This window comes from Vigna angularis, chromosome 8, assembly GCF_016808095.1.
Source record: "Vigna angularis cultivar LongXiaoDou No.4 chromosome 8, ASM1680809v1, whole genome shotgun sequence".
NCBI classification, from domain to species: domain Eukaryota; kingdom Viridiplantae; phylum Streptophyta; class Magnoliopsida; order Fabales; family Fabaceae; genus Vigna; species Vigna angularis.
The window spans coordinates 21,324,521-21,339,016 of NC_068977.1; the positions used below are offsets into that span (position 1 = coordinate 21,324,521).

Sequence of the window (14,496 nt, forward strand, 5' to 3'; positions counted from 1 at the left end):
GAAACTTATAGGTTCTAATAACTATTATCTAAAACATTTTCATATACAACGAATCCAATAAGTAAAATAACATATTTAATTAAAGAAACTTTAAAAAAGCATTTCAACTAGTCTTTCACATGTAAACAGATATATATGTATATATACTAAAATGAATATTTGTTTTATATTTATTAAAGTAATTTAATTATAATTTTTTAAAGAAAATGTTATTAACATAAAGAGTACTTTGAAGTGCTTTAAAGTACAGATAATCCTGCTTAATTTGAACAGACAGTATTAATGATAGTTAAAGTGGTGGTTATTATTAACAATCTAATGACTAGACCTAAACAAAATTAGAATGGTGTTGGTCATTAAAATAAGAGAAAGTTGTATAGATATGTATGAGTAACTTGTTTCTCACGAGGTAAAAATTATTGTATACCTAACTGCATGAATCAGAAAAGAACAGTTGTAGATACTCAATTAAATATTATATCTAACAACCTGCAGATAAGTATTCAAATATAAAATATTCACAAGTATCTTTCACTTTCGGATGTAAAATTTGTGTGAAAATATATATATAAATACAGATATACGTATGTATATATGTCATCATTTATATAAACAAATACTTACTAAAGAAAAGGTACACAAATGGAGGCTGCAACTTGCATATTGCAATTTTATATATAGGAAAGGAAATGAAATGGAATAAGATAATTCCAGGGCAGTGGAGGTTGAATCTATTGTAATCACTGTCTATATAACCTTGTCTTTCATAGAGGTAAAAAAAAATATTAGAAACTCCGATACACTTATTTCCTTTATCATAATTTTCTCATGCAATCTTGTAATTGCTTAAATTTAATTAAAAACAAATGTTATGAAATAATGTACTTTTATTACAAGAAAATCATTCAATAGAAATTTATTTTAAGATCAAAATAATTAGTCATTAAATCGATTAAGTTAAATAATTAAAAATTATTGGTTTATCAATTAAAGTTTAAATTAACTTATAACAGTAGTTTATCAATGTTTTGACTACTTAATATTTAAAATTAATTCCTAATTTTAAATTAGAGAATGATTTAGAAATTAATTCTTTGACAACTAAATTTTGATAATACAAACTTAGAACCCATTAAAATTAATGAATATAATAATTAATTATTTTTATCTTTAAAGTTTATTACTATTTAATTGTTTTTGATGAATTATCTGATAAAAAAATGTTGACAGTAGAATAAAAGAAGAAAAAAAGAAAAAAAAATGGCATTAAATAGATAAGAATTTGTGGATGTGGGTGAGTTTATATTTACAGGACCCATAGGAGAGAAAAAGTTTTACATGTAGACAAAAGGTTTACTTCACATGGGAGCGTGCATGTGATGTGAATGTACACTTACATCTTCTGTCTACCATGTGGATTAACCCTCACATTTTTCTGTCACCAGCTAAGCATTCCACCAAGTTGATTCTTTTTTTGTCCCCCCCAACCATTTTTCCTCTCTTCTCTCTTCTTTCTTTATATATTCCTCATTTTCATTTTTTCTTAAACTCTTTTCTTAAACTATTTTCTTTCATTCTACCAATATGCTACCATTATTTTCTCTCTCAAAAACACACTTCAGCTTTTGCCCTTTGCAATCATTTCACTCATCCTCTCTATATTACCTTCTTAATCTTTTCATTAATTCACTTTTTTACTTCATCTTTTGCTCAAATTCTCTTCAAAACTTGATTGTATTGTTTTCTATAGAAGCTTCTTCGGTGGAGTGTTCAACCCTCTTTTCTCCATTATTTTTTCTTCATTATATCCTGCCTTTAAGAAAGCTTCGTTTGGCATATATAATATCTAGTTTAAAGCTTCTGCCATGGACAAAACAAATTTAGAAAATATGTTAGTGGAGAGTAAATTCAAAGCAATCATAACCATGTGCAAAAGATTGGTTTTAATATTAATAATAATAATAAGCTTTATAACCTCTCTTTCTTAAGCTACCATAAAAAAAAATTCATTCAAGTCTTGTACTATTTATATTCATTGGGACATGGAAGCATGTGCACACATCATAAACAAAAAAAGAAAATCCTTAGCAATCCCAATGATAATTTTAGTGCTATTATCATTTGGGTAATTAAAAACACCATATCAACCACAATTACCAACATTTCCAAATTGCTACTCATTTCAACTATAGTAAAGGGAACAGTAAATAATACAGTATTAACTATTTAAAAAAAAACAGTTTTTGTTATCTATTTATAAGTTACTTGTGAGTTATCTGTTTAAATATTAGAAAAAAAATTTATATTTGTGGTTTATTCATAAATTCATTCTTTCAAATATAAATTTCAACAAAAAAGGTATTCAAGAAATTTTTACATAAAGATACTACTTTTAAAATTGAAATTAAATATTAAAATAATATTCTAAAATTTTATGTAGAATGTGTAAATTTTACATATACATATGGATTTAGATATTTTGATCTTAACTGGTAGTTGTTATAATATCATAATACTTTACATATTATTTGTGAGTACGACAGTAGTTTTTTCCTGCAAGATATTTTCCTTTTCTTCTTTCTTTTCTTTTTCACCAACCCTAATAAAGATTCAAGAACCACACACACAAAAATTTCAACAAGAACCGCATTTAAACAATGAGTGCGACAGTAAAAGGGCCACAATGTGGGCCCTCAGAAAGACAGCACTCGGAAAAACCCATATTGGGCAAGGAAGAGTGGAGGGCCCATAAGCCCATCACCAACAACTTATGGTAAGGGAAGAAAGAAAGAAAGAAAGAAAAGATTACTACGTAACAAAAAAAATAAAAATAAAAACTAGTTCCTCTCATGTCAACTTCTTTTCCTTTTCATTTTCATTTTCATTTTCGTTTTCCATTTAATTAACCTACCCTTTTTATTACTTTAAATTATTTTCACTCATATCCATTTCTATGGATAATTTGGATAAGCTTGAAATGCTCCATTACGTTATTTTCTTAATTTCGTCTTAATCTCTTACTCTTATCTACAAAATATTCAAACGAAGCAAAACAATATGAAAGTCAAAGAAGGATACTCTTGGATAGAGATGAAAAGTTCTTAAGAAATTGAGCTTGTAGAAGATAAAACCAAAAATAAAGGCTACAAATAAAGATTGAAAGATGAAATGAATGATGAAAAGCATCATAGGGAGTCACTGTTCTTGAGCCACGTTTAACTTTAGTGCCGTCATTGCTATTTGTCCTTTTTTATTTTTTATTTTTTGATGTTTTTAGGGTTTCTTTATTCACTGTTTCACACATTTTGATAACTAGGTGGGAATGTCCACATCTAGGGTTTCATTCATTCCAATTATCTGGCGTCAGTGACATTCAATATCACTAAGCAAAAGTTCAAATTCCAATTTAGGGCAAAAGAACAGTTTTTTGGACACTAAATGTGGTCGGAATATTCATTAACATAAACCTTAAACCTTGTGAATTCAAGTTTAGGAGTGAAAGAAAAGTTTAAGGTATAGATTTTCATGGCTAAGGCATTTACATTTTTTTAATGTATGCATGCAATGTTTTGTGTGCTTTCATAGTTCATACTTTTCACTTTTTCTCTAACTGTTTAGGGTTTTATGAGCTTTTCAGTGTCATGGTGAGAACATACTCATTTAAGATTCAAACTAAAAGTAATAGAAATTTTTTTGGTTATCTTTGAACGTGATTTGCATTAGTCTAATCACATTAAATATGTATTTCATTTTCATGACTTTCTACAATTTTGTTGTTGTTTCTTGTCTTTTTTTTCTTTTCATTAATACATACCATTTAATTTTAATTCTTTCCTTGACAAAGACCAATACCTATTCTCAATAGAGGTTAATCAAAATGAAATGAAATGGTAAATTACCATAAAACTTAATAATGAAGTAACATTTACATCTTAACCAATAATTTTAAGAGCTAAAATAATATTTGTACATTAAGTTTAATTTTAATGTTTATATTATTAGATAATGAGGATTCACATTTTTTTAAAATTTAACCGTCTTTTCATTTAACTGTTTTTTTAAACTTAACCATCTTTTTAATTAAATAAATAAAAATCATTTATAAAATAAATAGAATCTACCATTAAATTGTAAAATTATTTATATTTATTTCTATAACTATAATCTTTTTTTCTTTATCATAGAAAAAATAAACACATGCATAACAAATGTGTTTTCACTGGTTTAATGTAAAAAAAAAAAACTAGAATTTAATCTTTAAAGATATGGTGAAAAAGTATATTTTTTTGTATTGCATCAACCTTGTACATGAATAAAAGATATAAAAAAAACCTATAAATCATCGAAAACATTGATCCTGGTCTGTGAATCTAATAAGTGAGTTAGGGAGTCGAGTCTATCCTTATTAACATCAGTTTCATGGTAATTAAGTTTTGGAAGAAAAGAAAGAGAAGCAACTTTTTTATTTCAAACAATAGTTGCTAATTTGATTATTTAAAAAATAAAATGATAAATTAGCATAAAGTTAATTTATTAATTAAAAAAGAAAGTGTTTAGGCTCCTAATCATCCATCTTACTCCAAAGGGAATGATTTAGGTTATCATTATAATACAGGTTGGATCGGAATCATGTGAAGGTTAGTGATGGTCCTTGAAATGTAATAATAGGATGAACATATATGGAATAGTTTCAAGAGGGACATGCTATAGGGTTACTTTGTGAGCTTTGTCTGCACTGATCATGAAGGGTTTGTAGATAAAAAAATGGCTGAAAAAAAATTTATAAAAATTGGATAATCTATAATAAATTATAAAAACATTCTTAGTTGTAGGTTCTTAAAAATAAAAAATGAGTGTGAATTAAAATTGAATTTTATAAAATTGAAAATAATATTAAAAAGTATGTAAATTTTGAAATTGAATATAACTCAATTACAATGTAAACAAAATTCCACATACCAATTTAAAATTTTTTAAGTATAGTAAGAAATTTTCAGATTAAAAATAAGAATTGCAAATTAAATTGAAAGATATAATTTATTGGTATTAAACAAAGTCAAGAGCTCCCTGATAATATCATAATGCCATCAATAATATTATATATATATATATATATATATATATATATATATATATATATATATATATATATATATATATATATATATATATATATATATATATATTTCTACAAAGTAAAATATAACATTACAATTGATCATAATCCATTATGTATCTTCGTATAATTGATTATATAACTCGACATAATTTATTATATTTGAATATTATGAATCTTTTCCATTTTGGGTCTGCATCTCTTTTCCTTTATAGTACTTTTAATTGAGAATGTGAAAATAGTAAAATGGTTATAATAAACTAATTTTAACAAAATATTTGGAAACATTGTAAAACATTATAAATCAATCTTTGTTAACTTAAATTAATATTTTTATTACTATTATATAGTTTTGTTGGCTTAAATTTAATTTTTATTATTATCATGTAATTTTGGTTTACTAATTAATTTGATAAGTCTTATTTTCAAGTATAATTAAATATATATTTTTCTCATACCAAAAGTATTTTTACTATATTGATTAAATTCCAAATTATTCAAACAAATCATAAATTAAATTGAAAAATTGTAATGTTTTCAAATATTAGTAATATTGATACCAACATTTTAAAAAAATAGTAACTTATTTACACTGTATTCTTCTCATTCCATCTTAATAAATCTTGGTAGGGCATAACCATGAATTCAAAAGTGCATTGGTTTGAAGAATATAAAGAGTAGATGAAAAAAACATAAGTGATTACGCTATAGAAATAGTCTAGTATGTTATGTTTAAAAAATCCTTTAGCAATGTCCATTACAAATTAAACTAAGGAAAAATTGGTTAAATTTATAACTTTTTTCTCAAATCAACTCATCATGAATACAAATTGTACAATTAGAAAGTTATTTTTAATTTCTAGATGATATAATTCGAAATCTTTTAAAAGAAAAAAAATAGTTTTTAAAACTCAGAGGGTGCACATTCTCTAGATAATCAAACCCAGAGTTTCTACGTATTGTTCTTACCTGAAAATGATTTTGCTTTCTAGATCATAAAATCCAAAATATACAAAATAAAAAAAATGCACCAAATTGTGAAAGTCTTGTCTAGAAAATAAAACAGAAAATATTGCAACAAAAGCACAAAGCAATGGAGAAGAAGAGAGAAAGTCCTTAAAACTGAAACAGGCCACTTTCATCTTTCTTTCAAATTATGGGAGTGTCAGAAGAAATTATAAGGTGCAGGAAGAATCAACCCAAAGTTAGATCGAAGCCCTTCTCAAGTTAGTGGGAAGCCCAATATCAATTTCAAAAGGATTTTCTTTCGGGTTTAATGAAGTCCTAAACCTGAGTACAGTCGTATAAATAGGAAGAGGTCATTGCTTCCTGCACCACCATGTTTTCTTTTTGCACCCCAATATTTGAAATACCAATTACTAATTTTTCAATAGCATTTAATTTTTCAATAAATGTGAGAACAAGTCATTCTATTATAGAAAACACATCCAATGGTCCCTAAATAGTTAAAAAGCTGCCACTTTTTCCAACATAATTGGTATGGCAAATGCAGCTATAGACTGTAATTCTAGGCGAGGTTTCAAATTATTTTAAGGTCAAAACTTTTTCACAATCCATGATCTTACAAAAATGTATAGACAAATGCAGTTCATGCAGCCATAATAATAATCATCAATAACTAAAACCTAAAAGAGAGATGCTCCCTCCACCACCACAACCTTCTTCCTCCACCTCCCCAATTTATTTTTTTTCTAAAAATATCCTTAAATTAATTTTGTTTTTTACTTTTACCAATCACTTTTTATACTTTTAATTAAAAACCTTAATTTTTTACCTTTGTCAGCGCGCACAACATACCCACCCCCTCTTCTCCTTCTTTTTTTCATTTCCGTCACACACCCACCACCTCCCCCTTTCCCTCTTCTCTTTCTCTTTTCCATTTCCGTCACCCATCAACAACTAGCTCTTGAAGCGGCAACACAAGGAATTGTCCTTCTTAAGAACACCGGTCCTGTTTTGCCTGGTGAAAGGGAAATTGCTCAGTTCACATGGTATGAGAATGTGTGGAAGCTCAACATCTTTGTTTATTTTGTCACTATTTTTCCCAAGAAGTTCAACATCTTGTTGTTCCATGCAATTTAAATTGAGTTAGCTAGGTAGAAGTAGCTTATGTTTGATATTACTCATTGTACTCTCATTTTTGTTAAAGAATATTTCCCATGCCATCCAGAATCTTGTAGGAAGTGTGCCCAACTGATATTTATTAAAACACGAAATTTCGATAAACTTCATAACATGTTTCAGGTATTCTATTACACAAGTTATAGGCTGAAATTCTACGTAAGGTAACATATTTACTAATATTTGGTTTTTAGCAGACTTTAACATTTATAAGATAATAAAATCATCTGAACTCTGCAGTGTAGATTATTTGATTGATCTTACGGTTTGCTTAACAACTTTATGTTCTTTTTATGGCTCTGAGCTTGACTCATGCTTGAAGTTGAGAACTATCCCATACTGAAGTTCCAAGGGGTTTTTCATATTGGGTGAATGCCGAAACAATTATTTTTGATATAAGTGAATGAGAGGGTGGGTGACGCAAATGAAAATGAGAAAGAGAAGGAGAAGAGGGAGGGGGTGTAAGGGTGGGTGACGGAAATGGGAATTAGGGTTTTTAATTAAAAGTCAAGTTGATCCAGTATTATTAAAACGGATGTTGACATCCGTTTCCCCTTAAACGGATGTTGACATCTGTTGACGGATGCTCACATCCGTTTATAGATTATACGATTTATATTTTTAGGATTTTATTACGCACCCGCATATGAACCTCTCACGCCTCTGAACCATCACGCCTCTGAACCAGCACCTTGAAGCACCACTACACTCACAACTGAAGATGAATTGCTTTCCCCACTTTCAATCTTATTAAACACAAAGTCCATCAGACTCTCACGTCACAATTCTATAAAAGAGAAGAAGAAGTGGAACATGAGAAACAACCCAAGAGTAGTGGAACGTAAGAGACAACCTGGGAAAAATAATAAAGAGAAAGAGGAAAGAATGATAAAGAGAATGAATGTCCACGTGAGATTTTAAATAATATTAATCCTAAAATTTTAATAAGGGTAAAATAGGAATGAAAAAATAAAGAAAAGGGTAAAAGGGGAATGGGGGTGATGGAGGAAGCAAGTTGTGGTGATGGAAGGAGTAACACCCAACCTAAAATAGCAGTTGCAAAAATCTGTGGAAATCCTTCACTCTTAGTCTCAATCCTTTAAAGTTGTTTTTCAATGTACCTCCAAACGTTTCTTACATCTCCAATTTAAAAAAATAATGAGGTTATATTTTTCTTCAATAAATTTTAAATTTCAAAATTTATTAAAAAAAAAATTCAATAAATTTTAAAATCTGTTAGAACTATTTTTTTCTTTAACAAATTTTAAAATTCACTAAATAAAATTCTTTAATAAATTTTGAAATTTATCAAAAAAAAAATTTTTTAATAAATTTTAAAAATTTTCAAGCTTTCAAAAAACTTTTTTAACAAATTTTAAAATTTATTGAAAAAAAATTCTTCAATAATTCAAAATCTAGAAAAATCTTTTAACAAATTTCAAAATCCACTAAAATTTTTGAAATTTTTCTTAACAAATTTCGAATTTTGTTAAAAGAACATCTTTAAAATTTGTTAAAAAAAATCTTCAATAAATTTCAAAATCTTTTAAAACCTTAAAAAATCCTTCAACAGATTTTAAAATCTATTAAAAAAATTTTAACACATTTTGAAATCTCTTAAAGAAAAAAAGAGAGAATATAGGGTTTTTGAATTACAGAAAATAATTTTGAAATTTAAAAAAAATTAAAAAATGCAAAAAGAAATGTTGGAGGTGTAGGGAGAAATATCCACCTTTTTAAATATATTGAATGCTTTCATTTCCTTTCCTGTAAAAGTTCTCCAATGGGCCTCAACATTGTATCCTCTATAACACCACGTGTGTTTTAGATTCTTGGATAGCAAAAACTTTATTGATAGTCAAACAAATTTAATCGTTGAATTATATTTTCTGAGGTGCAGGACAGAACAATCACAATGGCAACAAGCTCCAAGAATTACTACGAGATATCCTTCTAATTTTATATGCTACTCTATATATCATCTCCCCCAAAATTCTTAGATGCATTGAAAGATTTTATGAAATGTATCTACACAGGTTCTTCTGTAGTACTCACACATAATAAGACTATTTTTTATCTCTTCTCAATAGGAAAGGACAAAGTTAATTTAATTAAACTATACTACACGTTAAAAACTACAATCAACAGAAAAAATAACTTCCCTAAATTGAACTAAATCAGTTTTCCTTATTACTTACTTTATATTTCAGTAATTCAGTAAAGTGAATTTACAAACCTGCCTTTAAGACTAAGCTTCAAGAAATTTCTTTAAAACACAGCCCAGTAATTGACTTTTCTATGGGCAGCACTCTGAAAATCTCAATATTTGAAATTTCTTCAAACAATAATAACCTTATCACAAAAACAATTAGTAGAAATGCATGATTGATTCCTTACAGATAAGAAAATGCATTACTGATTCCTTGCAACAAAGCACGAAAATCTGTAGCTTAAAAGGGAAAATCCATTCCCATTCCATTACACACAAGACCTTTACTATCCCTGTGCATATATACCAAGATTCTACAATCCAACAACTTAGTACTCATCAAAACCTTTTACTTCTAAAACAATTTGCCATAATCCAAGGAAGACCCAGAAAGGTGAAAATTCCTACTCCAGATAAGCATGCAAAAGAAACTGTATGCTTCTTTATTAGAATACATCACACAACTATTAGAGGATTAAACAACTTTAGGTCTATAAAAATCACCAAGTCTCTGTTCAAACAGAAGACGTGATATAGATGGAAGTTTGGACTTTCAAATGAGATTTTAAAGAAAGAATTCCTCTATTAAAGGGGAAAAACAATGGAAGCTAAACTTCGAAGAAAACTCAACAAAACTAGTCTTATTATAAATTAACAAGACTCCAATGCTATCAATTTTTACCAAATGAATTATATGAAAATAAAACTCCCCATTTCCAAGTAGTTAGCCAATGAATGGCTATGAAGCTAAAGAACTCTCAAAAAGAGACTCATTTAAAACTATATTTTCATCAAGGCGAGTGGTCAAATCCGAATTTGAGCTTGGGAGAGGAAAAAAATTTTGGAATCGAAGGGGTTTTGCTTAACTAAAAGTACACAACATAGAAAATTTAGCAAAAAAAAATTACTTAGAGGTAATAAAGGGAAAAATACATCACCTCACATGTTTCAAAGTTCAAATATCTGTCACCAACATTAGAAAATGATAAGAAAATTAACAAGAATTTTACACAAAAGATATTGGTTGAATGGCCAAGATGGAGAAAGCCAATTGGGGCTATTTGTGATCACATAGCAAGTTTAAAGGAAATTTTCTGCGCTATTATATGTCTAACAATACTCTAGGATAGTGAATGTTGAACTTTAGAGGGACAAAAGGAGATAAAGGTGAGAATAGCATATATGTGCCTACAGAAAAGAATGTGATGCAAAATGCACTGTGATAGGTACCCAGATTTTATTAACACTGTACAGAACTCCAAGACAGGTTCTTGGATGATCTTCCTATGAAAACTAGACAGCTTGGTCTGTATCTCGTGACTGGTACACACAAATCCCAGGTCTTTCGAGAGGACCTGACTCTCACTTCCTTTCACTTCCAATTTTCTCCAAAAAAACTACTGAAAACAACCCTTGAACAGACTATATATAATAGTCTGTTTACAACAACCCACCTCACAGACAGTTATAACTGTCTGTTACACTTATTCCTTCTAACATATACTTCCCCCTGAACCTATCACACTGCAAGTAGATATAAGTCTGACATCGATTGAGTACAAAATAACAAAATTGGGTAAGGTGATTTTTTTGGACACGTACAAAGAAGGCCGTTGAAAGTAATACTGAAGAGAGTGTATTGCTTGGCTTTTAATCCTATGAAATGGAGAGAAAAGATCAGGAATCGGAAGAAAGATGTAAAGAGGGGCATCATGGTGACTTATCTTTGAGGATTTGGTTCTAACCAAAGTCAATAACGCCATGTGATCATTTAACCAATCTCACCAAGTATGATAAAGTTTTTGTTGTTGTTGTTATAATGTAAAAAGATTAAAAAATGACACAAACAAATGCTTAATCAACAAATGTCTTCTATCATATAATCTACTGTTCAGGGTACCTTATTCAGGATGGTCTTTATCATTCTTCTCACTAAGAAAGAAGTGTGTTACATCTGCTTTGAGTTGTAAAAAAAAGGAGCTTTTGGTCTCAGTAATTTGACATGTAAGAATTTGCTATTTCGAGGATGCGACAAGGCATTTCCTTTGGAACTCATTGTCTTTAGCATTTGCCAGCATGTTATCCCAAAAAAGAAATGGCCTAGATCAAAATGATCCGATACCAGCATAGTGATCTTAGGTTTTTCATTTTTAGCCCTTGAAAACTGAACTCATATCATAATGGTATATGCTACTTTTAACTAAGTGAAAAGGCATTAGCCACACAGTATATAAAGCAACAGAGCTTCAGTAAAGCCTAATAATAAGTGAATCTCTGTGTGACCTACTGGATTTGTCAAATTCATAAATCTAAACAGCACTACGGGGTCTCATTCTTTCCTAAGTTTCCCCATAAAAAATTGTATACTTTCAACTAAACAAACACAGCTCATCAAAGATAGCTGGAAAAGAAAGGAGCATCATGCATCTAATGTCTTTGCAAAAAAGTATGCAAGACGACCAACCTAGTTAAAGTCAGCACCCACTCCCTTTCGTTTGAGTTCTAAAGCAATACGTTCATTCTCAAGCTTCATTCTTTCATTCTCCAGCTTCAACTTTTCCAACTCCCGGTCCTTTTTCTTGCTAAACTTCTGCCACTTGAATCTTTGTTTCTCCAGCTCCAACATCTCAACCTGAATTTGTAGCTTCTGCTCTTCTAACTGAAGTGAACGAGAATCAACCCATTGCTTCTGTAACCATGGTGAACTCATTTTCTCGGGTGCAGCTTGATTGACATCAGATTGAACCATATGAGGGTATGAACTTTTATTATACTCTTGGCTGTTTAAAGCACTGCCAAAAGTAGCAGCATCTTCATGTCCTTGCCCTGGTTTCGATCTCTTCATAGGTCGCCCCGCTTCCCCATAGACTCCTCTACTATCTGCATGAGTAGCATAATTCTCCTCAAAATCATCATGATCATCAGTTTCCACTTCTAGATCATCTTCATCGTGATCATCATGATGAGACCTTCTGACATCATCACTGTCATGATCATCTCTATTTTTATGAGCCAACTGAAGTGATCGTTGCAATTCCAGATCATGGGGTAAATGCAACCTGTTACAATTATGGTAAGAACACATCTCTTCATAGAACAAGTGTTTCGAGCTCAATATTTTTCGAACTTCATCTTTTTCTTTCTCAGAAAGATAATCTATCACATCCAATAGAGAAGGATTCTCAACAACCTGACAAGAAGTTCCCCGGCCTAGCATATCATTAAGCTTTTTGTACCTTTTATTGAGATCATTGAATTTATCCTCACACTGCTGAGGTGAAACACGATAACCTCTTTCAGCCATGACCTTGGAAACCGATTTCCACTTCCCTTTTTTCTGTAGGACTGTAATTTTTCTCCTTGCGCCACCACAGTCGGATGGTGCATCTTCACCTATGTAAGAAACAGCCGTTATCAAAAGCCTCACCATCTTATCAGTCCACTTCACCCTCTGCCAAGGCGACCCCTTTTTTCCTCTACCTCCTTCTTGATGACCATCAACACCTTCCTCGGCAAAGCTTTCATCACTTGGAGAGTTCTTGTTTCTATCTCCCTGACTAAACTCAGTCATTGCCATTGTTTGATCGCAGTTCTGCAAGGTTCCCATTGTGAGAGGAAAACCATCATGAACTGAGGAATGCACTGAAGGCCCTTGGCAAGGATGAGTTTGATGTTGATTCATGGAATGAGGATGATGCCCTTGCCGATGAACCCTCATTGATCCAGGCAGATCAAAACCACCAAAGGAACTCCCACCTTGAACCATACCTCCCTGAGACAAATTCCCTTCCATTGCTTCTCAGTTCTCACAAACAATAAAAACAGATCAAAACCAACGAACCCACTTCACATCCAATTCTACTTCACAAGCATTTTCAAGTGCTCTTTACAAAACGCAAACATCAAAATCACACAAACCCATGTTTACCCAATCTTCCAACACATCTTCTGAAACCCCAGCTATCACTCTAGATTTTCAAGTAAACACAGCACCCAAATCAAACTAGAACAGTACAACCCTTCTCCAAAACATCATTACATGCACCAAAATTCCCAACCCACAGCATAAAACTCACAAGGGTCCCACGGAAGTGCTAAAATCACCCACCAGCAGAATAAAGAACAAATTTTCAACAAAGATTCACAACGAAAGCCAAAACCCTTTAAGAGGCTCACCGGTGAGGAATATAAGCAACTTCTTGCTGAAAATCTGCACAAAATCTGACACTCCAAAAGCAAAATATTGGACCTTTTTTCTCGAAATCAAGCCAAGAATCCCGAAACAAAAACCAGCTACAGAAAACAAGACATGCTCATTAACTGGGGAGTGAAGAAGTGCGGCAACAAACAAGGAAAAAGGGGGTAAAATGGTGAAGAAAAGACAAGGGTTGGTGTTTTGTGATATGTGCAAGTTACTATGCGACCACGAAATATATTTATATATAAAGACAAGGGTTACTAAGGACGACAGCGATGAACCTTAATGGTTCAATGTATGAAAAGATGACGTGGACCAAGGCTGGTGTATATTTTTGTTTCTTTCACAATAAAGAAAATAAAATAACACTCAATAATCAAATTAAAGTTAATAATAAAAATTAAAATTTCCTTGAAAGGTATTATATTCAAATCTTTAGTACTTCTACGACTTTTTTGTTTCTGAAATATCTATTTGGTTTAACTTTTATCTCTAATGAGCGTTAAGAGAATTCTTTTATTTGTTAAACTTTATTCAAAAAAAGTATAAATATGATATGAGATTCGCAATATTTTTAATAAATTTTAACTTTAAAAAAGTGGTCAAAAATGTGTTGAGGAGTATATTTTAGTAATATTCCCAAGAGTTAGACCTTGTTCATTTGAATGGATTTGGAGTAATTGAGAGGATTTGAAAGAATTTGAAGATAATTTTTTGGGTTAAATATGTTTTTAGTCCCTAAACTATTGGCCATTTCTGGTTTTCGTCCCTCTTCCAAAGTAAGGTACACTTTAGTCCTCATACTTTTCGAAACTTTGGTTTTAGTCCTCC

General features: G+C 30.3%; 1 protein-coding gene across 2 annotated transcripts; it reads right to left on the minus strand.

The window, feature by feature from the left end:
* Positions 1-11,629: 11,629 nt before the first annotated feature.
* On the minus strand, positions 11,630-13,936 carry LOC108343695 (uncharacterized). 2 transcript variants are annotated; one of them, XM_052867044.1, is made up of 2 exons: positions 12,704-13,921; positions 11,630-12,526 (listed from the first exon to the last, which is right to left on the minus strand). In XM_052867044.1, the coding sequence occupies exons 1-2, from the start codon at positions 13,258-13,260 to the stop codon at positions 11,932-11,934; spliced, it is 1,152 nt and encodes a 383-aa protein (XP_052723004.1). In that variant the 5' UTR covers positions 13,261-13,921; the 3' UTR covers positions 11,630-11,931. The 2 variants fall into 2 exon arrangements, with proteins under 2 accessions (XP_052723004.1, XP_017437519.1); XM_017582030.2 differs by having other exon boundaries at positions 11,630-13,936.
* Between the last annotated feature and the right edge of the window lie 560 nt (positions 13,937-14,496).